A 25,377-nucleotide genomic window follows, 5' to 3' on the forward strand; every position below is an offset into this window, starting at 1 on the left:
CCCCTTTAGTGGAGAGAGAAGAGAGGTGAGAGAAGAGTCAGGAGGGAAATACAAGCCAAGCTAGGCTCTTGAATGAGAGAATGAGAGCCCTGGAAAGATGGGGAAGAGGCAGATATCTGAGGCCTTTTCCCTCAATAGAACATCGGAACTAGAACTCTTCTGTTTAGTGTTACTCCTCATTGAACCTCCTTGGGTTCCAAGTGGATAAAATAATTTCTAGAGTAGGAGAAAGAAGCCGGTGACTTCTGTAGGATTATCAGAGGAGCTATTCAGGCTTGACCTTTAGCCAAACCAGCATATAGACCTTGTCTGGGCCCACAATTTAGGAAAATGGTTACATTATCAGGGAGTCTGCCATTGCCCACACCAAGGTACCATGCCATCTATGAGTGCAGTGCATAGGATCATAACTTTTTTATTGTAAGGGACCCTAAAGATCATCTCATCCCACTCAGCTATGTCTGTCTTCTTCTCCCTGTCCCTGCCTGGCATTCATGGCAGCCACTTTAATTACCTTCATTAAAAATTCATTCATTCAGCTCCTCCAGGCAAAGCACTGCTTCCCCAGTCCTTGGGGACAGCCTGGTTCCCTAAGGGCCCACCTGTCTTTCTACTTGCAGAGCTAGAAGTGGGAGCTGAAGAAGGGTGGTAGCCAGCACCAGCCATGTTCCTCAGCCCTCCTCTCTGCCAATCCCAAAGCACCTTAGTATTGGCCATCCTAAGGCAAAATCTCTACTGTGTCCAGAAACCTGGAACCAGCACCCTCTGTGCTTCAGGAGCCCAACATTGGACCAAGACTGCTTTAGTGATTGGATTCACCCCCTCAAGCCCCAAATTTGTGGCAGATCAATGGGAAAGGTACTGGTTGGTATACTGGCAGGCTGACATTGCAGCTGGCAGTCCCCAGGCCACAGGGAGACAAGGGAAGTCCCCAACAGGCTTCCTGTTAAGGGGACACACGTGGCCTGTAGCCTAGAGGCAAGAGAAAGGGGCTCATTGGTGACACGATTTTGGCCTATGTGAGCATAGGCCCTAGTATTAAAGGGAAGAGTTCTAAGAAGGGCAGAGAGATTGGGGAATAGTTCTAGCCACTGATATTCCCCTGCCTGAGACATCCTTGCCCACTACTGTTTCACAGAGCAGATTCAACCAGATCTCAGTTTGTGAAATGCAGGAACCCAAGAAGTATCACAGTGTCTTCTCTACACGGTTGATAGTTTCCTGCCTTTCACCATGCATCAACCTCAATGCCCCAAATGCATCTCTTTGCTGACTCAGTCCCCTCTTTTTGTGTCCCCAGGTGGAAGTGGAGGTGGAGAGCATGGATAAGGCAGGGAACTTCATCGGCTGGCTGCACATCGATGGTGCCAACCTGTCAGTCTCACTGGTGGAGCATGCTCTTTCCAAGGTGCATTTCACTGCTGAGCGCAGCTCCTACTACAAGTCCTTGCTATCTGCTGAAGAAGCTGCCAAACAAAAGAAAGAGAAGGTAAGTAGTCATGAGGAGGAATCTGGGAGGTGGGTGTAAAAGAAGAGGTGACCATGTGGCAGGTGTGAGGTGGTAGAATAAGCTTCCAGAGCCAGAAACCTGTCAGCTGACCCACCTCAAGGCTTACAAAGGCTCCCCCAACTCCTTCATTTTACAGAAAAGGAAACTGAGTGCTAGAGAGATGAATGATTTGCTCAAGATTAGAGCTATTAAGTGGCAAAGTTAGAATTCAAACTCAGACCTTCTGACACCAAATGGTGCTCTTTTTACTGTTAGGTCATGCCCAGGAACAGGAATCATTCTGTAGCTCTCAGCTGCATGGCTGGGGATGGGCTTCTTCCTGTGCCCCAGATGAGCTGGGACCAGCCAGAGCTGGAGTTCAGAAGTTTCTACTAACGGCTACTCTGATGCCTCTACATACCGTAGAGTGACCCCAGGCTCTTCAAAGACCATGCCACTGGAGCTGAGCCTAAGCAGGCCCCACCCAGCTGAGATGGTGTCAGTGGAGGACCATAAGGCTCTTTCCCAAGGGCCAGGCTCACTGAGTTTAGACAAGTTGATCACCAGGTTGACTGTAGGATGAAAACTGTTTTTTTCCCCCAAAAAACAACTCTCCATCACCTACTAAATTAAAGGATTTTTGATTAGCATCAGTGGGGGCAAGTACACACATCTACAGACTTACAGATCTTTGAAATAAGTCAGCAAGCCCCCTGCGGAGACAGGGCTGCCACAGAGGGAACCATCTGCTTGGGTCAAATGGGTTTGGAAGTTAAGTTTGTCTCCTTAATCCCTGTCCCTTGACACTGAATCATTTTGTTCCAGGTACTACTATCATTCATGGTGTAGCTCAAGAATATTTATTTAGTCTTAATAACAATAAGGCATCTGGACTGGGAGACTGGAGTAAGGTCGATAATATAAAGACAGTTGGGGGTGAGCCCCCAAGAGGGAGAAAAAGAGGAGAGCACAGTACTTTTACCTGATGCCTGACTCCTCCAGGATTCCTTGTATGGCCAGAGGCCCTAATTTGAATCTGCTTCACGTTACCCCGCTGGGAAGCCCATTTTGGAAGCTACCCCCTGAGAGACATAAACCTGTTAGGATGGCAGATTTACCGTACGTCAGCCTCTGCAGACACTGCATTGAGGTGATGGGGGATGGGTCAGAAAGCATTTGGGGGAAACAAATCATCGATTAAGGAACAAAATGCTTTGGTGGTAGGAACCAGCCTTCCCTGCCCCCACCTAGCCCTCTCCAAAAGCCTGGCAGTGGTTGACTTAGAGCCCGCACTGATAATGGGGATAAATCAATCGGCCACCAATTTGTCAGGGTTTCTCTGTGCTTGAGGAGGATTTTGTAGGACAGCCGTGCTGAGCCATAAATTTGTTCCAGGAATAAATGTTTCCTTCCCTATGGGGGTAATCATCTGGTTCTACGTCTCTGATTCCCAGAGCTGGGCCTGCTTACCTAACTAAAGGCAGGGGTTCCTCTGCTCTTTTCTCATTTCTCCTGCCCATAACAGAAGACTCCTTGCTCCATCCCTTAGGTCTTTCTGCCTTTTACCTTTGCTCCCCTGGATGGAATTGGTTTCTCCCCCTAAAATGCCCCTCTTCTTCCTTCTCATCCCTGCCTTCCCTCCTAGATCACCCATCCACCCACCCAGAATAAGCCATATACACAGATTTTTTGGAATTTGAGGTTAGCAGTAATAGATTGCAGTTTAGAAATCACCCCAGATGATGGAACAAGCAGGAGAGACCAGTCTTCCCATTTTCCCAGACATCCTCTTTTCCTGACCTCCACCCCAAACCCCAGTTTCTCCAAACATGTAGGGCAGCATTTTCTGCCCTCTATAAAACCCTTTCCTTTCCACTGCATTTTCTAAGCTTCTTAGAGGGAGATCAGAATTGGTTGATATGTGTAGGTGAGCACCACGTCAACAGAGGTTTAAGTCCTCACTGAGTAGTCATGATTAGTAGTATGAACAGCAAACACCCATTTTCAAGACCCAGATTCAAAAACCATCTCTCCTGTCACTCCCACTCAGCCACCTCATAGCTGCCCATTGCAGATGGGAACAGTTCTCCGGCCCTCTTGAGCCAAGAGTAAGAGAGGCCAGGCCCCCAGGGTTAGGGCAGAGAGAAAAAGCCCGTGGGTGATGAAGGGAGCACATTCTTTGCCAGGTATTAGAATTGGATGTCATTATTTAGTGTAAAGTAGATTTGGCTGAATGAGCCCAAGTCATCATTTGCTGTTGCCCTTTGATAAAGCCAGGAAGTCATTATCAATGATTAATTACTTACACAGACTGCATGTTTTTATTTCAGCCCAATTAAAGAGCAGGGCCTCACTCCCTGTGCCAGGGGTTGCCCTCCTCTTGGGCTCTTCTACCCACCCACCCCTATCCTGAGCAGACAGCAAAGCTTCTTCAAGGGTCCTGCAGGTGGTAGTGGAAGCTACCAAGCCTGCTGCATGTGGATCTCCCTGTAGGCCCTGATTTGGCTTAGCTGGCCTTGGGGCAGGAAAATTTGGAGTGTTTGGAACCAAGATCCAGGACCCATTTAAGGCTCACACAGAGGATTGCTTTGGTAGCACATACACTAAGATAAGTCTCAGACAAAGTTACCAAGGTCCTGTGAATGAAGAAGAGATGTCTGTGGCCACAGAACCAACAGGAAGAGGTGGACATTGGGGATATTAGTACATCAGAGCCAAGGAAAAAGGCAGTTGCTAAGAGCCTAGGAAATGGGGCTCTCCTCTCTGGGACTTTGGGAGAGATTTTAGGAGAAAAGCACAAGACTGGGGGCAAGAGGGGTAATGTGTGTGCTTGCCTGCACACACTCACACCCAGCACGTGTACACGCATCTATTTGGAGAATCTGACAACTGGTTTTTCCATTTAGTAGCTACTCCCTGCTGGGCTAATTCCTCCCTGTCCCTACACAGACTCCTCAGTGAAAGGACTGGGTAGAGCCATGCCCTCCCCTTAGTAGGAGGCTGACTAATGGCAAATCCCATTCTCCTCCCAGGTCCCAGGGTAGACCTGGAAGCCATGGGGTCAGCAACAGTCGCCTTTTCCCATTATACTGCCTGTTTCCTTTCTCTTCCCACCCCATCATGGCCCTAGCTGAAAAAGAAGGTTACATTGGCCATTGATTTCATTTTATTTATTTTGGCTCCCCTGCTGCGGGTGTCAAGGCATCCTCCACCCTGGCCCCAAGCCAGCCCCTCCCCTGAAGCCTGAGAATAGCAGTATTAAATAGAGTTTAGAGAGGAAAGACTTGAGCCAGCAGATCCCCAGACCATGCATGCTTCCCACCTCCTGCCAAGTGAGGACAGGGGGGCTCCCTGGGGAGGGGAGAGGCAGGATGGAAAAGGAAGCCATTACGTCCTGACCTGATTTGTCCTTCATACCATACTCCTGTCCTCGCTGTACAGGTTGAGCTGGTTCTGTACCTAACTGGAGGAGCCACATCAACAGGTAGTGTTTCAGAGTCTGACGTGAATATGCAGTGTGCTGTGATAAAATGGAGATTTGTAAGGCAAAGAAGCTTTGGGGAGGAAGGGAAGGGAAAAAGGAAAAGTGTTTTTCCAGCCTGGACTTAACTTTGATCTTTGAGCACTGCTATGAAAGAGTATAGATAGGGCTATCCTAGCCCATTGCATGGAGAGCAAGGGAAGAGCCTTTCCTGTCCTAGCTAAAATCTCTTTCATGACTCCAGGCTCAAAGGGAATCTGGGTGACTGCTGCTGCTTTTTTTTTTTTTAATTGCCATTAATCTACCAAATAGATGAGTAGACAATGAGCTGGAAGATAGAGGTGGTCTTAGGATCTTCTGTCTAAGGGTGTGTCAGCAGCACACGAATCCTGCTATGAGACTGGGCAGAGCCCTGCTTCTGTCACCCTCACCCCCAGCACTTTGGCTCTGGAAGCACCTTCTCCAGCCTCTCCCACTAAGGAGGTGAGAGGGAAAACTGAAGCGCTGCCCCCACACGGCTGCAGGAATCACTGTTGATCCCTGGAGAGGGGGCCTGGGCTTCCCTGTCTCCTTCCAAAGGCCTATTCAGTGACAGTAAAAGGAGTGTCAGCCTTGGGGATTCCAAGTGACACGCTCCTTCTTGGTGATCTGAAGTGATGAAGCGAGGGAGCATGTGATGGCAGTGAGGACGTGGCACTAGCAGATGTCTTGTCAATGTCTATCTTTTCATGGCACAACATCCAAAATGGAGGGGGAGTGAATCGCTATCACCAGGGCCCCCTCTGCTCCAGGAGCTGATCCTGAAGACTATTTCCCACTTAACTTCTTCCCATAATAAAGTTCCACAAGCCAGATTCCCCTTCCAGCCTTCCTGTGGCCATTGGCCTTGAGGACCCCAGACTCCAGGAGCAAGGGGCTGCCCAACCACAGGAGGGTACCACGGGACCAGGGAGTGGGCTGGCCTTCCCGGAGGTTCTCCAGACCTCCCAGTGTGTGGGCCTGTTATCACAGAAGGAACCTCAGAGGCCACCAAATCCAAAGTCCTCTCCCCCATTTTATAGGGGAGAAGACTTTGTCTTGAAGAAATTCTATGACTTGCTCAGGGTCACACAAGTAGTAAGCAGCAGAGGCAAGATTGGAATCAGGTCTCTCTGACTCCAAGTCCAGCATTCTTCTCCACTATATCATACTGCTTCTCAGAGAACAGAATCAACAAAACTTGAGTTAGCACCTGGTCAGAGGATCAGCTACAAGTGATCCCTTTCTACTTCTGGTCCTTTTTTTTTTTTTTAATTATTTTTGGAGGGGGCGGAGGCAGTGGGGTTAAGTGACTGCCCGAGGTCACAGGGCTAAAGTGTTAAGTGTCTGAGACTGAATTTGAACAAAGGTTCTCCTGACTCCAGGGCCAGTGCTCTACTCACTGCGCCACCTAGCTGCCCCTTTGTGGTCCATTTTTTAATGTAAAATATTCACTTGTTAGAAGAAGAAACCAATTTGATTTGTTGCTAAGAGTGTCCAGTAAGAAACACACACACACACACACACAGCCTTTACCCTTGGATTTCCTCTCTTACCGTTAGCCTTTGGCCCACAGGGTCTTGGCACTCATTTTTCCAGCCCTTGGTTTCACTATCTCCTTAACATGTATCACTGCCTGCCCAAGCTCTCCCTTCCCATCCCCTATTCCTAGGGCAGCCGTGGGCCTCTTGATGTAACATTCACCTTAATGCTACTAAATCCCCTTGACTTATTACAAGAGGGATCAAGGAAAAGTTGGTCCCTTCTCTCCACTGTCCAGGGATATCAAGATCACTCCCCTGGTGTTGGAAAACCTCTTTCCTGCCCAGGCTGTGACTCTTGTTCTAGATTTCAAGAGCGCGGCCTCTAGTAGTCAGCCTCCAGCCTCTTACTGTGGCCTAAATGAACAAAGATAACTTCTCTTCTCTCTCTGGTACTGTAACCAGAAGTTCTTTTACTCCTTGTAGTTAGTTCATTCTGGATTTATCCTTCTCGTGCCCTGGCGATCTTCTCTCCCCCTGGATCAGAAAGGAGAGAGACTGGGGAACAGCTGGTAGTGATGATCCTGTGCTTCTCCCCCAGCCTGGGATCATCCCAGGACATGATGCCTTTTCCATCCAGTGGGCTGTTAGAGAAGGTTGGGCATGGCAGGCCCCAGGAACATATAAGATAAAGAAGGAAAGAGTATTGGGGGCCCAGTGGAGCGGGGGCAGCAGTAGGGTAGGCAGAGGAGTGAGGCAAAGGGAAAAAAGAAAGATTCGGTAAGAGGAACTACACAGGGGTGTTGGGTGGCAGCATCGATTCACTTAGACCATCATTAATGATCTGACTGAGTCAACAAGTAGTCCACCTGATCCAGAGATTATACTAAATTAGTAAATTCTCCAAGTGCCCCAGAGACATAGGAGCATTGTTGGCAGTGATTCTGCAAGCAGGCATTCCTGGGTAAATTCAGACTGGAGAGGAGTGTGGAGAAGCTCTCCGATAGATAAAATGTTAGGCCCCAAGAGGCTGGCAGACAGCCTTAGCCTTAGCAGGCCAGGGGAGCTGGAAGTTCCCACAGTCTGGGTGCCTCTAGTTCCAGTTATGGGGGGTGGCTTCTGCTCTCTTGCACTGGTGAGATGGTGAAAGGAAAGTCAAAGCTGCTTGGGGCAGCAGCAGATAGTCAGGACAGAGCTGTAATGTGAGAAGCTGTTCCAGCTCTCTTTTGCTTGTCAGCCCAATTTGGGAGAAGGGGTTGTTTCTTTTATATTGACCGAGTCTATGTGAATTTGGTGGGCAGAGCTAATGGGAATGTAAGCATGTGTGGAGGTGTCCTGAGTATAAGGATGCTGGATGTGAGGAGTGTAATACGGTGTGGTGGTAATGGGAACAGGTATAAGAGTTAATAGACTGGAAGTTAATACATGAGGAGGTAATTAATTGGATGGCAGGACAGAGGAAGAAATAGCAGGACTTTAAAATGTTCTGCTTTTTTCTCCCAAGTTATTATTTCCTTCCTCACATAATCACAGGCAGTGCTAACACCCAATCCATTACTCTTATACACACTTATCTCAGGAAACGAGGAGAGAAATCTTTGCAAAATTCTGTTTCATAGGATGGAAGATTTGTCACCACAACAATCACACCTGCAGCTTTAGTCAACATCCCCTGGACCTAGCAAGCCTACTTTCTTTATGTGAAGCATGTGGTAGAGCACAGCCCTGGTGCCACTGTCAGAATCCTGGGCAAGAATGTCCTCTCTGACCTAGGGTGGCATTTCACACTCTTCACCTGCACTCTGTTTCCATTTCTAAGCATGGGCAGGAGGCTGGTTCTGGCTGTCATAAAGTCTTAGATGGAAGGGGCATTAGAGATCTTACAGTTTACCTCTACTCCCCACCCTCCCCCATTTTTCAGATGAGGAAAGAGCCAGAGAATCTAAATGACTTCCTCAAGGTCATGCAGCTCTGTGCTGTCAGAGCCAGGACTCGTTACTACCAGGTCAAAGTGTTTCCACCTTGTTCCTGCCTCTCATCTCCCGGCAGGTGCAGTCCCTGTCCCTGTCCCTGTCCCCGTCCCCATAATGCCTTACTGAGGCCTGCAGGCAGGACCTGGGCCCCTAGGGTACTTTTGAGTAGGTGTCTGTCTGTCCTAACATGAGGTCTTAGACCTTCTTCTAGGACCCAGCCCCTTCTGGCTGCTCAACTAGAAAGTCACCTCCCTTCTCAGGTCTGACAGGCCTCACCACTTGGATAATCTCCCAGCTGCAGGATTGGACTTGACATGCCATCATATTGAATCAATGTCTGAGCCAACCCAGCCCTGACAGCTCGGTGGGAGGAAAAGGGAGGGAGGCGAGGAGAGGTTAGAAGGGGAACAGCCCAGCCAATGACTAAGGTTAGAGCTCACTGTTTTAGAAATAATAGACAAAGGTTATTGAGAAGAGGGTTCCTTGACCCCCTCCACTGCCCAGGGCTACCTTGGTTAGTATTGTCCTAGGTGATGCTGAAGGCCTTGGGAGATAGACTGAAAGAGTCTTATCTAACTTAGTCACCTCAGAAGTAAATTCAGAGAAGTCCCTTCCCCTTGCCTAGGCCTCCTCTGTCCCCAAACAGACTTAGTGTCTATTGTCCATTTTCCTCAATTACTTTTACTAACCAGTTGGCAGGGAGGAATCTTTCACTGAATCATAGATTTAAAACTGGAATGGACCGAGGAGATTATTTAGTTCAATGTCTTATTTTATAGATGTGGAAATTGAGACCCAGAGAGGATAAGTGAATTGTTCAAAGTCATCCCAGTAATAAATGGCAGAGTAGGGGTGGCTAGGTGGTGCAGTGAATAGAGTTCTGGCCCTGGAGTCAGGAGGACCTGAGTTCAAATTTGGTCTCAGACACTTAACACAAAACTAGCCGTGTGAACTTGGACGAGTCACTTAACCCCAATCGCCCTCCCCTCCCCCCTCCAAAAAAGCAAAAAAATAATAATAATAAGTGGCAGAGCCAGGTAGTGGCAACAAGGTGGCACCATAGTGCATAGAGTATCAGGCCTGGAGTAAGGAAGAGCCGAGTTCAAATTTGACCTCAGATGCTCATTAGCTGTGTGACCCTGGGCAAGTCACTTAACCCTGTTTGCCTCAGTTTCCTCATCTATAAAATGAACTGGAGGGCGGCCAAGTAGCACAGCGAGTAAGAGCACTGGTTCCAGTGTCGGGATGACCTGGGGATCGAATCCAGGCTCAGACACTTAGCACCCACCCAGAAACACCTGGCCGTGTAACCTTGAGCAAGTTACTTAACCCTGATTGCTTTAAAAAAAAAAAAATGAACTGGAGAAGGGAATGAAGAACCACTCCAGTATCTCTGTTCAGAAAACCCCAAATGAGGTCACAAAGAGTCAGACATAACTGAAACAACTAGACAACGACAGGATTTAAACCAAGAATCCTCTAACTCCAAATTCAGCCTTTTCCACTTCCAAGCTGCCTTAAATCATCCTAGCAGTTCCCTAACCCAAGTTATCTAGAATGTGTAGCCCAGAAGACAGAGTAAAATGAAGTATTGTCGGGTGAGCTTCACCTCTCTGAGAGCCAGTAAGAGCTTTGGGCAGACAGAGAGGGAGGGAGGAGTGACCAAGCAGACAAGGTAAGGCGCCTAGAGAGAAGACAACATCTGGCTAGCTACTCCTTCTTCTCATCATGGTACTTTCTGAGTCTCCATCCTGTATCTGAAGTCCCCTGTGTAGAGCTGAGCTCCCTCCCCCTCTCTCACTCACTGCCCACACTTCCTTTTCCCTTTTCTGCCCATAGGTGTGGGCCCACTATGAGGAGCAGCCTGTGGAAGAGGTGTCCCCAGTGCTGGAAGAAAAAGAGCGCTCAGCCAGCTACAAGCCAGTATTTGTGACAGAGATAACTGATGACCTGCACTTCTATGTCCAGGACGTGGAGACTGGTGAGTGTGCTGGACCTGGACCTGCCTTTCTCCCCATGCTCCCCTTGCTAACAAGTTTCACTGAAAGGACAGAGAGCCTAAGTGCTGCCTTACTCCCTCCCCACCCCACCAAACACCTTTCTTCATCAGGTTCCCCAGGCCTGTCTCTTTTAGTCTATTAGTGCGGAGCCTGGAAGGGTCTTTCCTGAACCGGTGAAACTTAGAAACAATATGAAACAGTGAATATGGTGAATGGTTTCCCAGTGACAAGGCGCTTCTGCTTTCTTCTGAGACACCTTGGTTAGGCTGAGTAGAGAACAGATTGCCTCTGTATTCAAGAATCGTCACTCAAACGTAAGCGCTCCCTTCTTCCTCCCACCTCATGATTCCATTTTCTGAGGTCCACAGCTACCCAGGGAAGAGAGCCAAAAAGGGAAGATCCTTGCTTTGCCTGTACTGGGTGTTTTTCCTTTAGAGGTTAGCAGAGCCCAGAGTGGAGTGAGTAGCCAGTTACCATGGAAACAAGCAGAGCTGTGGGGGCAGTCATCCCATGGGCATTGCTAGCTCTCTGAAAGACCCTATCCTCTCTTCACGCCCCCTTACAGTTCCTCATTTCCTGGCCTCCTCTGCCCATGGAAACTCATGCTCTTGGAGAACTGAGAGGCATTAGAGAGATGACCATTAGAGGCTGTGCTAAGCCTCCCTGGTCTCCCTTTTTTTCAGCCTCTTTTGTATCTTTCTTCCCTGCCCTTTTCCCTTTCATCTTGACCCTGCCTGGAGAAGTAGACTGATAAAGTGAAAAGGAGGAGGCCCTTGCACCATCCCCCAGGTGATGCTGGAGCCACGAGGAGCAGGGGCCTGAGAGGCTGCCAGCAGACTGGCCAGGCCCAGCTTTGTGTTGTCTCCTTCCACACTGGGCCTCAGCTCCAGACTGATGATGGCCTCGCCTCCTCCCCTCTAATGAGATTTCTCAGGCAGCTGCCTTTGGAGCAATGCTACTTTAACAGAAACCCGTCCTTCACTGGACTTCGGCTTGCTGTGTCTGAGAGGAGAGAAAAATGACCGCGGCTATTGGAACAGGAGAAGAGGAGAATAAGCAGCTTTGGGCATTGGGAGAGCCTGGGGAGCTGGGAGTAGTGCTGTCCAAGGAGACACTGACACCACCTCAAGGAAAGCTGTCTCCAGATGCTGGCATCCAGCCAGGAGATCAGGAACTGAAGAATTCTATGTATATGCAGCTTTGAGGTTTACAAAAGGCTTTCCTCACAGCAGCCCTGTGAGGGCAGTAATGAAAGAACTGGTATCCCCATTTTGGAGATCAGAAAACCAGCACTCTGAGGGTTTAAATGATCTGCCTGCAATTGCACAGCTAGTAAGTGTGGACAGAATTTGAACCCACGTTTCCTGCCTCCAAATCCGTGACTATCCACGGTGCCGTCATGCTTCTCTGCCTTCAGAGGCAGCAGGGAAAAATCTAACATACTACAATTGAAAAAAGAATAGTATTTTTTCTGTAACATGATCATAGAGTACTCAGTGGTTCGAGTAGAGTGGGAATGAGGATTTGTATGTGAGAGTCAAAGTTCTAGATAGACAACGAGAACCAAACCTAGACCCAAGGCCAAAGCTTGCAAGAGTTGTCAGGCAAGCAGACTCCCATCACCTCACCAGAGGGGAACTATTTTAATGAGACTTCCCAGGGCACAAGACAGAGCGGGGGCCACCTGACACTCAAGAACAGTTCCAGGCCACTGGGTACTTCTGCAGGTGTAAAGCAAAGAGGACCCCAGTAGCAAAGGCTGCTTTCTGTAGTTTCTCATTTTGACAGTAACAGCAGCTTGGATTCACATTATACAGCACTTGAGGATCTCTGGCTAGTGCCAGGAGTTGGAAGAGACTGAAGATGAATACCAGGAGCTCGCATTTCTGTAGTACTTTACAAAGCTACATACATACATACATACATACATACATACATACATACATACATACATACATACATACATATGTGTGTATACACATGCATATTCACTTATTTAATCTTCACAGCAGCGCACAAAGACAGAGACTGCAAGTATTACTATCTTCAGTTTACAGGTGTGGAAACTGAGGCTTAGTGAGGTGAAGGGGTCTGCCCACAGTCAAACCACAGGCATCTCAACACACCTGATAGTGTTCAGCCTTCCCTTGAACTCCAGGAAGGGGAACCCATCATTTTCAAGGCAGCCTTTCTGCTTTGGGGTAGCTTTGCTTATTAGGAGGACTGTGCTTTGCAGCTTTTCCTCTTCCATGTGACAGCCCCTCACATGACTGAAGCCTTCTGTCATTGGCCCTCTGTCCCAAAATTTTTTCATCTTTAAGCTGAACATCCCTGGTTTCTTCAACCAGCTTTCATGAAGCATGATCTTGGGATTCTTCACCATTCTGGCTCCTCTTCTCTGAATGCGCTCCATCATATCAATTTCCTTCCAAAATTACAGTGCCTACTACTAAGTAAACATAATATTCCAGCTGAGGTCTGAAGTACAACAGGATGATAACCTCCCTGGGCCTGGACACTCTTCATTTAGCCAGTATTTATTGCATTCAGTTTTTGGAGGCCACATCACACTGTTGACTCATTGAGGTTCATTCCCATATCTTTTTCAGATGAACTTTTCTATAACCACTACTTCTCATTTTGTACTTAAAAATTTGATTTTTTTTTCATCTAAGTATAACTATATTTATCCTTACTGAATTACATCGTCTTAGATTTGACCCAGTGTTCCCTGTCAAAATTGTTTTGAATGCTGACTATCTATCCTGGCTTTGTACCATCTGTGAATTTGATAAGTATGTTATCTTCTCTTTATCCCAGTTGTGATTGCTCTGGGTCTGGCCACCTGACTGTACTGTCTACTAACCCATATCTTTCGACTTTTTTATAAGATTAGTTTGAGAAACTGTTGGATGCTTTGCTAAATCTAGGTATACTTTCTTTGTAGTATTCCCTTTGTTTACCTGTCTAGTTTTCCATTCTAAAGAGGAACCTGTCTGGTATGACCAGACTAACTTGGTGAATACACGTAGACTTTTCAAGCTCACCTCTTTCTTTTTCTTGATGCTCACAAACTATCCCCTTGGTAATATGTTCCAGAATTTTACCAGGAATCAAAGTCATGCTCATTGGTAGACTTCATTTTCCTCGCTTTTCTAAAGATCGGGTTAATATTTGCCCTTCTTCAATACTCTGTTGTTTCTCCCGTTCTCCACAGTCTTTCAGAGATCAGTGACAGCAGCTTAGCAATTGCATCTGTTCATTCATTCTGTTCCCTAGGATATAGTTCCTCTGTACCTAGTAATTTGAACTTATCAAGGGCACCTGGTTACTATCTTTCTGTTTACAGGTGGATTTTGAACCCAGGCCCTCTGACTCCAGAGTCAGTGCCCTACTTCCATTTTTAGTCTGTTCCTTTCAGTCCAAAGACCATTCTCCTTAACAAAGAAAAAAAGAGCAAAATAAAAGTCAAACAGTTTTGCCTTCTCTCCGTTGTTCATTATCATCATCCCTTCTGCCCCGGACAGCAGCCCTGTTCCTCATTCGAGTATCTTCTCTCTAGTATGGCTTTTTTTTTTTAAATGAACAAATCCTTTTTCCTTTCCTGCCCAGCCCCAGATTGTTCTGAGCCTTAGCGCGCTGAACACTATTCTTACAGGATTGGGCTGTGCTTGGTTGTATTCATGCTCCATTACCTGCCCTTGCTTCCATCTTCGGTACAAGTCTGTTTATTATCCATCAGTTAACGTGCTCCTCCTGTTCCTCAAATGAAATGCTACCTCTCCTATCTCCATACCTCTGTACTAGCTGTCCCTCATGCCTAGAATACTTTACTTTTTAACCTGTACCTCCTAGAAGCCACAGCTTCCTTCAAGATAATCTGCAGGAAGCCATTCTAGATCTGCCCTAGATACCAAAGCCTCTAAGGTTACATCCCATCTACTCTGCATGTATCTTGTGTGCACATAGCTTTTTACATGTTGTCTCTCCCTCTAGAATGTCATCTCTTTGAGGGAAATTACTGTTCTTGCCCTTCTTTGTTTCCCTAGAACTTAGCATAATGTCTAGAATATAGTAAGCATTTAATAAATGCCTGCTGATGAATTGTCTCTCCACATCAGTCCCCGTTGACCTCTTCCTTTTCCTCATAATTAGAGTTGTTTCTCTGTAGGATTTTCGAATTGTGTTCTTGAAAGTTTTATATCCTTCCAAGACTTTCTTCCCCTGTAGAATTTTTATCCATGAGATCCTACCTGTCTTTATCCTTTGAAATCTGCTCTCCAAAAATCTAGGATGCATGTCAGAATGTGTCTTTTTCTTGGCCACACATTCTAAAATGAGATGGTCACTTCCCCCACAGTTCCTATCGTTTCCATCCCAGGAGCTGTTTCTTTCTCAGTGGTAAGAATCAGATCCAGATGAGCAGTTCCTCTACCTTTTGAAGGATAAAATCATCATTAGGACAATTCAGTAGATTTTTGGCTGCTCTACTTGAGGTAAAGTGAGAGTTCCAGTAGATATGCACATAACAAATCTCTGACCATTGCTGTTTCATTCCTCTGTGTCAGGCTCATGATCTATTTTCTAAACAAATCATGTCTGTTTCTTCTTTCTTTCCAGGTGATATATAGTACATTCTAATGAGAATGCTGTTTCTGTTTCTGTTTCCATTGTTTTCTATCATGCCCTCGACCATGCTTTCCCCTTCTGGTTTCTGTCTTTCTTTACATGAGCTTTTCTTGAGCTGTTTAATGGCACATTGCATAGAGCACTGGACCTGGAGCTAGGAAGACCCGAATGCACATCCATTCCTAGATGCTTGCTAACTGTGTGACCCTAAGCAAGTCACTTAACCTCTGCTGACCTCAGTCTCCCCATCTGAAAGTGGGGATAATAATAACACCTCCTCCCAGAGTTGTTGTGAGATTAAATAAGTATTTGTAAATTACTTAATACAGTGCCTAACACATAGTAGGTGTTATAGAAACGTTAACTGTTATATTATCTTATCGGTATATTCTCAGCTCTAGGGTCAAGTACCTCTCAGGTCCCAGAGTCTCCTGAGCTTCTGCATCTTTGCAAGATAGACTTCAGTGCTTTGGGGAATGTTACCTTGTGTATTATCGTACATGAGTCCAGATCTGTGATGCTGAGACCTTAGTCACTATTTCTTGTAGCACAGTCTGGAGCTACTCTATCAGGACAGGAACCCCATGGCTAGTAAAGACTGAGCTGCAGAGACAGGAGAAAAAAGGGGAAAGGGAGAGAAATTATGAGGAAAACCTCAGACTAAATTTCCAGAATAACTGAAGAGAATAAGCAAATTAAGAGGTAACAGCAAGAGCTTTGAAACTTTATGCTCCTATTTCCCGCTCCCCAAGACAAGTTCTGCTCCTTAGGGTGACTTGAATAGTCCTTTCTCTCTCCCATCCACCACCAGCTGTTAAAACTCACTTTTAGGAGAATAACTGATAAACTGATCGTGCTAAGTTGTAATTGATTGTAATTGAGCTGGAAAAAAAAAAGCTTTGATTTTAATATTTCAGACAGCAAAAAGCCATATGAGTGAGGCTTTGAGTAGAGAGGAAGATGGTTTTCCTGGGTCCCTAAAATGTCGTTAGGTAAATTCAGCCCTGGTGGTGAATGATGTATTTCTGTAAGGGGCGTTGGGGATTGTAAAGTGTTCACTGATGTGTGAGAAGAAGAGTCAGCTACCCTCCAATCCAGGCCATTGGGAATACAAGAAGAATAGCTATTTTAGTGACGAGAGAGAGTATATACTCAGGCGTGCGCACACACACACACTCACACTCACAGTCACAGTCACATTGATAGTTCAATCCTCTGATCTCACCCAAAGGAAAGCTATTCTCCTGAAGTGCCTGGAGGGTAATGGGAGAAAGTGATCTGCCAAAGGAGAGTTAGATCTGGGCAGACTGCCCTGAAAGAAGGAAGATGAAAGGGGGAGAGGGAGAAGCCAGCAGATTTGCTACTGAATCAGTGCAGGCTTCATAAAAGAGTGGCAGGTAGGCAGTATTAGACAGCAATGCTGAGGAGAGATCCCAGGATGTGCCTACATGGGCCAATCCCCCAAGGCATATGGGAGTCAGAGAAAGGAAAAACCAGGAAGGATAGGAGCCACTTACCCCAGAATTAAGAGGAATTCAAGCTTCACAGCAAGGGGAAGAAATGATAATATTTCAGTGATGTAAAAGACCATCTAATCCATTCGTTCTGTTACAGGTGAGGCAGCTAGGGGTTATAGATGAGGTCTAGAGGTTAGCTCTGTGTCCAGGGTCCTAGCACTGTAATTTCTGGAGTGGGGGAAAAGAAAGCAACCTAACAATAGCCTTGGAGTTCATATGGACCTCAGAGTGGATAGAAATGTTCAGGAGCCAAGGGACATTGAGTTCAACAACTAGATCACGCGCAGTTGAATAAATGAGGATCTGGGCTTGCTATACCAAGGTTTTATCACCTTTTTCTTGGTCTCTGACTCTGCTTTTAAGGCCAAATCCCTGTTGCTTGATCATTGCTTTGCTGGGGATTTTCTCTGGTCTGCTGTCTCCACCTTTGCCTTTCATCTCACCATGTAGATTGTAGGATGGTCTAATGGGTAACCATACTTGTTTCTTTGCCTAGAAACAGACAGCCATCTGTATGACCTAGGCCAGGTGTATTCCTGCAGTAGAGATGCTGGGGGATGAGAAGAGAGTGAACAAAATGATGAGTTGATATGTCCAGAGAAGACTGACTTTGGATCAGTGTTTTTAGTTAAGCCCACTTTTTCTAGAAAAATCCCACCTTCAGAACCTTGATCAGGAGTTGGAAGAATATACATCAGTTCCGTAGGGTACAAGATCTTCAGGCATCCTCCTTACCTGCTTATTCAGCTAGGGCCTAGTCATAGAAGCACAGACTTAGAACTAGAGGGAACCCCAGAGAACATTGAGTTCAAGCCCCCAGTTTTGTAGATGAGCTGCCTAGAGAGGGCATGTGATTTACTGAAAGTCACTCAGGTAAAGTCAGAGCTGGAACTTGGACCTAGGCCCCTGACTCCAAATCCTAGCAGCACTTGGTCTACTATGACATAGCCCCTTCCTCTGTGGCCTGATTTAAGCCTCTGATATCTAAGACACAGAGTGTGTCTTTACCACTTCCCATCTTAGGAATTGGAGAGCGTGTTGAGAAGTGGAGGGGGGAGGGAAAACTTTATTCACATGATGATGGTTCAGGAATGGAAAAGGTTTCTGCTTTCCTCCCCTACCATCCCCCCACAGGTACACAACTAGAAAAGTTGATGGAGAGCATGAGGAATGATATCGCCAGCCACCCACCCATAGAGGGATCCTATTCCCCTCGACGAGGAGAATTCTGCATTGCCAAGTTTGTGGATGGAGAATGGTAAGTCCACCAGGGACAAAGCAAGGTGAGGGCAGGGGAGGTGGCCTGGGAGCCGCACCAGAGTCACCCACAGCACAGGTCCAAGGCAGCCCTCTTCAGTTTGCATTTTTCCCAAGATGGCATGATGACATCATTCTCTCCTGGCAGCTCTCTTGGCTGATCAGTTTATATTCCATTGCTGGTGATTTCCCCCTGCCAGCCTGGGGCCAGCTTTGAGGGCAGTCTATTGGCAGGTTTGGATAGAGAGCACCCTGCAGCTTGGCCAGCTCCCTGAATGCAGAAGCAACTGGCATTCTCCCAGCTCCCCTGGGGAACTAGCCTATGGAAGTCCTGATGAGACTGAAGCAACTGGCATGTTGCACACTCACACAGCAGAAACAGTGGGACTGTCACGTGTCAGTAGGGGAGGACAAGGAGTACACTCAGCCTTGGGACAACCCCCAGGTTGTCTGAGACTGGTGAGAGACCAGCACCCTGAAGCTGGCTGCGGAGGGCAGGGCCCGTGGCCTTCCCAGGGAGAGAGAGCGGCTTGGAAGTGTTCCCTGCCGGAGCCTCCCAGACAGATCTGCCGACTAATTACAGCTACTGTTTAGTGTGCTGGGTTTAAACAGCAGACATCAATCTAATCATTAGTCTTGTTGCTTTATGCCCTGAGGACACATTAATCTGCTCCATGCATTCCATTCTCCCTCCCTTCTCCTTCCCTGGTTACTCAGATCCCATAGGAGGGTGGACACTCTCCCTAGGGTGAGGGTGTGGGAACAACCAAAAGCCTCCTGCTGTGCTCTTACAAAGGCCGCCTGCCCTGCATCTCATGACCTCTGCACAGCCCAGGGTTCCCTGCTTCCCTCATCCCCCTCCAACTGCTGTGACATGATATCTTTGCAGGTACCGAGCTCGGGTAGAAAAGGTGGAGTCTCCAGCCAAGGTTCATGTCTTCTACATCGACTATGGCAATGTGAGTATTGGGGTTTTAGCAAGGTACCCTGGAAAATTTAGCAGGCTAAATGACACTGACTCTTAGACTTGCTGGGTTTATAGGGAAGAGGGAGAAATGAGTGCCATGCGAGGCTTTTGGTACAGGCAGGGCCACACTTCAGAGAAGTAGGAAAGGACTAGGGTTCTTAACCTTTTTTAGATTGTAGACTACTTGGCAATGTGGTGAAGCCTCTTCTCAGAATCATGTTTCTAAATGCATAAAATGAAATATATCAAGTTGCACAAAAGAAACCAACTATGTACAGTTATAAAAATATTTTAAAACAAGTTCAGATATCCCAGATGAATAATCCCTGGGACAGGAGAATTATATTCTGATCAAAACCATAGGCTCACCTGCGCTTGTACCCTACAGGAAGTACTCGTTCCCACAATGTATTGCTTCATATAATTCTACTGAGGAATTGAGCCTGAGGCCCTTTTTCCTCCCCCAGGGAGGCCCCCACATCCCAGCCATATAGGATGGGAACACAGGTGTATTTGTGTGGCTGGGCTGCTCCTGAGAGAGACTGGGGGAGGGGAGGGGAGAGTTAAATATGTTTTCAGGACACAGCGTACCCTGTACCCTGAAAGAAAAATATCTCAGACCAGAAGCCACAAAAAAAGTTTCCAAGAAACTCCTAACAAATCTAAGAGAGTTGTCATGTTTTCCATGTTCCTCACATAACCCCAAGCTTCATCTCTCATTCCAACAGTTTGGGATAAGAACTGCTCCACATCCCCACATCTCCCCACCCACCCTTGCCCCATTTCCTTGGCCATGAGCAAGAATAAGGAGCAACTTTTACATCTTCTGCAATTAGGTTTCCAAATCTGAAGGACTTAGTTTCGTGGCAGGTGTAAGGGGGTTATACTGTGGATGCCGTAGAAACAATGGCAGGAGATAACAAGGAATTTCCAGCTGGGGCACTGACACTGACCACATGCTGCTTCCTGTTCCCCACTCGGGTTTGACTCAGTAATGGGGTGCAGAGAACAAAATGAAGCTCTGAAAGGAGGGGATATACGAGCCTGGGCTTCATTTGATCTCTGGTGGAGCCAAGGCAGAGTAGGCAGGCCTCCAAGGACTCCCAGATGTTTCCCTCTGTTCCCCTTCTCAGCTGGCAGCAGAGACCTCCTCCATTTCTGCCTAGCAGAAGAGTCAGGGACTAGTCTGGCAGAAGATAGGTCTTTGGAAGGAAGTGGAAACATCAATTAGCACCCATTATCACTATGATTATTTTAATAGGCACCACTGGTTGTCCCCAGAGTCAAGCCCAGTGGTGAAAAGGAATGAGTCCCTAGTGTTGGCTTCCATCTGGGGTGGACATTCTCCTTCCTCCAGGGAGAGATTACTGGGAAAGGTTATGAGTATGGCTAAAGTGCCACAAGGCAGAGACTGTTAGAATTCACAGATTTTTCACTAAAGCCAAAGGACCAAAAAAGAAGGGAGCCCTGGGCCTCTGAGAAGGTTCCAGGGTCAGAGTTGTGTGGTCTGAAGGTGTGACTTTTCTTGGTGCTTTCCCCACAGAGAGAGATCCTGCCATCCACCCGTTTGGGTACATTACCACCCGCCTTCAGCACCCGAGTGCTGCCTGCTCAAGCCACAGAGTACGCCTTTGCCTTCATCCAGGTGCCACAAGATGTGAGTCCAGACCCTTCATTTACTGTGCTCCATTAAATGGTTGAAGGGAGATTTCACTGCCTAGTTGCAGAACTAGCCTGCACTTGTGCAAGGTGTGGCCACGTGTATACATATGTGCACGCATACACACACACACACACAGAAGTGAGCATTGTCGCTCGAGGTGGGAAGCATGAGTACAAGTGGACAGGCAGCACAATACCTGTGCTTGGTAGGCATTGGTGAGGGCTGTTGCCACACTTACTAACGCCCTGTCTGTTCTTCTCTGCTTCCCAGGAGGATGCCCGCACAGATGCTGTGGACAGTGTGGTTCGGGACATCCAAAACACTCAGTGCCTACTCAATGTGGAACACCTGAGCCCTGGCTGCCCCCATGTCACCCTTCAGTTTGCAGATTCCAAGGGTGATGTGGGACTGGGCTTGGTTAAAGAGGGACTGGTCATGGTGGAGGTTCGCAAGGAGAAGCAGTTCCAGAAAGTGGTATGTTATTAGGGAAGGGAAACAACCCGCTAATGGTAAGGCCTGAGGCCCTACATTTTTTCTGCTGAGGAATACCTACCTCACCTTCCCTACCACCACTGGGAGGGGGGTGGGAGGCGGCAGAGGGTGGGGTAGTCACAGAAAAGAATTGAGAAGGGTATATGGGGATTGGGGGGGAAGGGGGAGGATTAGTCAGTTGCTTTCCAAATTAAATGGCTGTAGTGTTTGAGTTTGACTAACAATTTAGATGCAAACTGAAATGGTAAATTAACCCTTCCGTTTTCCCTGGGTGATGTTTGAGGAAAGGGTACAAAGCTTTGGCCAGAGATGGGTTTGCCACCTTTCTTCTTCATATTCATGAGGAAACAAGGTACCACAGTTCCCATCATTCAGTTCAGACAGGTTCCCCCCTTCCTAGATCAACTCTGGGATATCTTCTTTACCACTAAAATGAAAATCGTCACCCTGAACCTCTTCTAGCTCATTCACACCCCAAGATTATCTCTATCTCTGTATCTACCAACCCTCACCTTACTAAGGAAGGTTCCTTTTGTAAGGAGCTGAGCCTCTTGTCAGCTAACAGGAGGGAACCTGCTTCACACAGGCCAAGTGTACCTTCTCATGAGGATAAACCGGAGATATGAAGTTCCTTCTAGCCCTGCCATTTTGAGACAGAAAACTTGTCACTGGTCATAGGGAAGGCATTCTTCTCTTCCATCCCACCTCTTGGCCCAAATGTTTGCAGAAGGTGGAAAAGTTGGTTTTGAGAATAATTCTTTGGGGCCTTTACTGCCTCCCCTTCCTCCATTTCACTCATTTGTTTCCCTTCTTCCAGTTTCTCCTTTCTCCGTCTCTGTTTTCCTCCTGATGCCCCAGTCTTTCCTAATTTATTTGTGGCTGGCTTATGGGTCGATGGTGTTGATTGTGAGAGTCAATATTTCATTTGCAACAAGACACCACTGTTTATAAAATAGAGCCTTTTCTTCTGCTGCCTTTCTTTCCACTTTGGGGAAAGGCCTGACTGCTCACATTCCCTGCCCCACCACCCCCACTTTGGAAAGCCAGTTTTTCAAAGGCAGAGTGAATTTGTCTAAGACGTGTTCATGTTTTAAAGATCCATTGTATGAAGGAGAAATGAGTTTTCCCACTCATTGGGCAGCATAGCTGTTCTCACCTACTCTAGCCTCTGGAATCTCCCTGGTCACAGAAACCAGAATTTGAGATTCAGAAAGGACTTCAGTGGTCATCTAGTCCAACCTATACAGAAAAGAAAATCCCCACTGTGTCCTACCCAACGAATGATGGTCCAGCCTCTGTCTGAAGACCTCCAAGGAAGAGAACTCCACCTCTGAACAGCTCTCACTGGGAGGAAGTTATTTCCTGACATTGAGCCTAGCCTAAATTTGCCTCTTTACAACTTTAACCCATCATTCCTGGTACTGCCGTTCTGCAGCCAGGGGAACAAATTTAATCCTTCTTCCACATAACGTCCCTTAAAATACTTGGACAGCTGTCATGTCTTCCCTGAATCTTCTCCATTAGCCTGATGTTCCTAACCCTGATGAAAATGATGGGGGCAGAGGGTGCTATTCACAAGATTAGGAGCGCCTTAGGCTAGTTCTTGTGGTCCACAATTCCCCTGACATCCCTCTCTCTGCTTTTAACTTACAGATCACAGAATATCTGAATGCACAGGAGTCAGCCAAGAGCGCCAGGGTGAGTTGCTGCCCCAGGGACCATTGTGGAGTGGGAGGAAGGTGGGTCATAATGCTTGGGGAAAGAACACACTGAACTAAGTTGTGTTTTCCCTTTCTTGTTACAGCTGAATCTCTGGCGTTATGGGGACTTCCGAGCAGATGATGCAGATGAGTTTGGCTACAGCCGCTAGAAAGTGTCTCTTGCCCCCATCAGCACCGCTTACACTAAAACCTTTTCCCCACCTGGGAGGAAGGTGTCAGCTGGAGAGCCCAGGACTGGGAAGGGGAGGGAGGCGGGGAAGGGGGGAAGGATGGGTCCAGCTTTGCTTCAGTGTATGGGACTGTCTCATGAGGCAGAATTCCGAGGCAGGGGAGATGGGGAGCCAGAAAGCTTTCCTGGGGCTGGTGGCATTGCCATGTGGGGCGATGGGTACTGCCATCCCAGGTTTCTCCTGACCTGATTTGTGTTTTTTAATTGTCTTCAAATCAACTTGCCTGTGAACAGGAATAAACTCAAAAGACTTTGTGCACAGGGGAGGCAAGGGAGAGCCATCGACTAAGAGTAGCTGCCTGTTGGCACCCTACCTTGACCTATATGGTCCTCCTTTCCTCTGTGCCTCCTAGTTCTCTGACTGATAGTTGATTACATTACTTTTCTGATCTGTCCATTCTTAAATGCCAGCAGCATCTGCCCTTGCTCCCTGCCCTAGATGCCAACCTTTATTCTGTATTTAAAGCTTGCGAGACCCAATAAAGTAGTACAGTGCTGTCCGCAACTCGTGTTGGTCATTCTGGAACCCAGAAAATCCTTTGCAGGTGTCGTCTCAGTCAGTGGGGGCAAAGTGTTCATTCAGACTCCGGTTGAAGAGATCTGTCTCCCATGACATGAAGCCATGTCCCATCCCCACCACAGACTGAGGCAGAATTGGGTATGGAGATTTCTCCAAGGATCTGCTCCTTTCTCCTATTATGACCGCCTCTTTTATGCTCCCAGTGGAGCATTAAGCTAAGTCTCCCCATTTAAGACTTCTGGGACTCCTCTAGCTCTTCATTACCCAAATATCACAGGACAGGAGAGTCCAAAGCAAAGAAAAACAGATTATACCCAGAGTTTTGATTAGACAAGTGATACCGCAAGCAGTAGGAGCAGCTGGATGGCCCAGTGGATAGCGTGCCCAGCCTGGAGTCAGGAAGACCTAAGTTCAAATTTGGCCTCAGACACTGACAAGCTATATGACCCTGTTTACCTCATCTGTAGGATGAGCTAGAGAAGGAAATGGCAGACCACTCTAGTATCTTTGCCAAAAAAAATCCAGATAGGGTCACAAAGAATCTGAAACAACTCAACGACAACAACAGGCAGTGCAGTTCTCTCTACCCAGAGTCACATGTAGAACACATGCCAAACCTAAGAAGTCAGGTGGGGTAAGGAAATGGGTGGTTAGGTTAGACTGGGGAGGGGGGCGCAGCCAGGTCTTAAGCATCTGTCAGCTGTCCAGGGTGACTCCTTGCCACCTAGAGCCAAGAAGGGCAATGAGCTGAGGCGTAGTGGCGAGAAGGAACTGACAGCTCCACTGGGGATAGCCATGCAGTAGATAATGTGCTGCTGGCCATTGTGGTCCCTCTGCCCCATCTGTGCCCATAGCCAGTACAGCAGCTTTGGGGGAGGATCGCTGCGAACCCGGGGAAGGAGGCAGATCTGTGATGTAGAGAACTGAGGAAAGGACTGCTGGCTGCCCTGGGGTCCTTTTGGCTTGGGGGTTTGTTTTTTGGTTTGGTTTTTTTTTTTTTTTGAGGCAACACCAAATGCATAAGCATAAATGCAGTGGGGGCGGCCAGGTAGCACAGCGAGTAAGAGCACCAGCTCCAGTGTCAGAATGACCTGGAGATCGAATCCCGGGCTCAGACACTTAGCACCCACCCAGAAACACCTGGCCGTGTAACCTTGAGCAAGTTACTTAACCCCAGTTGCTTAGGGGTGGCCAGGTGTCTCAGGGAGTAAGAGCACCGGCCCCAGTGTAAGGATGACCCGGATCAAATCTGGGCTCAGATACTCAGCACCACACCCAGAAATAACTGGCCGTGTAACCTTGAGCAAGTTACTTAACCCCGATTGCTTTAAAAAAAAAAAAAAAGAATAAATGCAGTGTAAGTTGTTTTTAAATTATTTCCCACTGGGAAGAAGGGAAACAAACTTTAAATTGGTGTTGGGAAAGGAAAGGACAGTGCCAAAGGCTTAGATTTAGGGTTAAGAGAGTCGGAGGGGAAAAAAGCAGAGGTGGCTATTATAGGTGACCTCCAGTTAAGCCACAAAAGGAAAGAGAGGATGAGTCAACTGAGGGGCTTTTGAAGATGAGGAAAACATGGGCATGTTTGTGGGCAGGAGGGAAGCAGCCAGTAGACAAGGAGAGATGGAAGATAAGAAAGAGGGGGATGAGTCAGGAACAAGATAGACAATGGGTGTGTAGAGGGGTTTGCCTTCTCGTGTGAGCTGGGTGAAGAAGAGAGTGCCAGAAGGCATCTTAAGATTTTAAGACTTAAGAAATGAGAAAGCTCAGCAAGTGGTCTGAACTGTCTCAGTGAAATATGAGGCAAGGTTCTCATCTGAGAGAATAGGGGTAGGAAGAGCTAGTGGATGCTGGAGAAGGGATGAAAAGGTTTGGAAGAGCTTCTAGGAAGAGTAGGAAAGGGAGGTGTAGGAGGATTACCCGGCAGCAGGAGGGCCCAGTTG

The 25,377-nt window shown here is 47.3% G+C and overlaps 1 protein-coding gene across 1 annotated transcript in view; it reads left to right on the forward strand.

Moving 5' to 3' along the window:
• Positions 1-23,422, forward strand: part of SND1 (staphylococcal nuclease and tudor domain containing 1) — a 492,627-nt gene extending 469,205 nt beyond the window's left edge. The window contains exons 17-24 of the mRNA XM_069087150.1: positions 1,301-1,489; positions 10,282-10,423; positions 17,723-17,846; positions 18,735-18,804; positions 20,356-20,469; positions 20,746-20,949; positions 22,621-22,665; positions 22,772-23,422. Coding sequence (XP_068943251.1) covers positions 1,301-1,489; positions 10,282-10,423; positions 17,723-17,846; positions 18,735-18,804; positions 20,356-20,469; positions 20,746-20,949; positions 22,621-22,665; positions 22,772-22,837 — 954 coding nt within the window. The 3' untranslated portion in view covers positions 22,838-23,422. The remainder of the gene's footprint in view (positions 1-1,300; positions 1,490-10,281; positions 10,424-17,722; positions 17,847-18,734; positions 18,805-20,355; positions 20,470-20,745; positions 20,950-22,620; positions 22,666-22,771) is intronic.
• Positions 23,423-25,377: the final 1,955 nt, after the last annotated feature.

This window comes from Petaurus breviceps, unplaced genomic scaffold, assembly GCF_028583685.1.
Source record: "Petaurus breviceps papuanus isolate PSGF00001 unplaced genomic scaffold, PetGlider_PUasm1.0 181, whole genome shotgun sequence".
Lineage (NCBI taxonomy): Eukaryota > Metazoa > Chordata > Mammalia > Diprotodontia > Petauridae > Petaurus > Petaurus breviceps.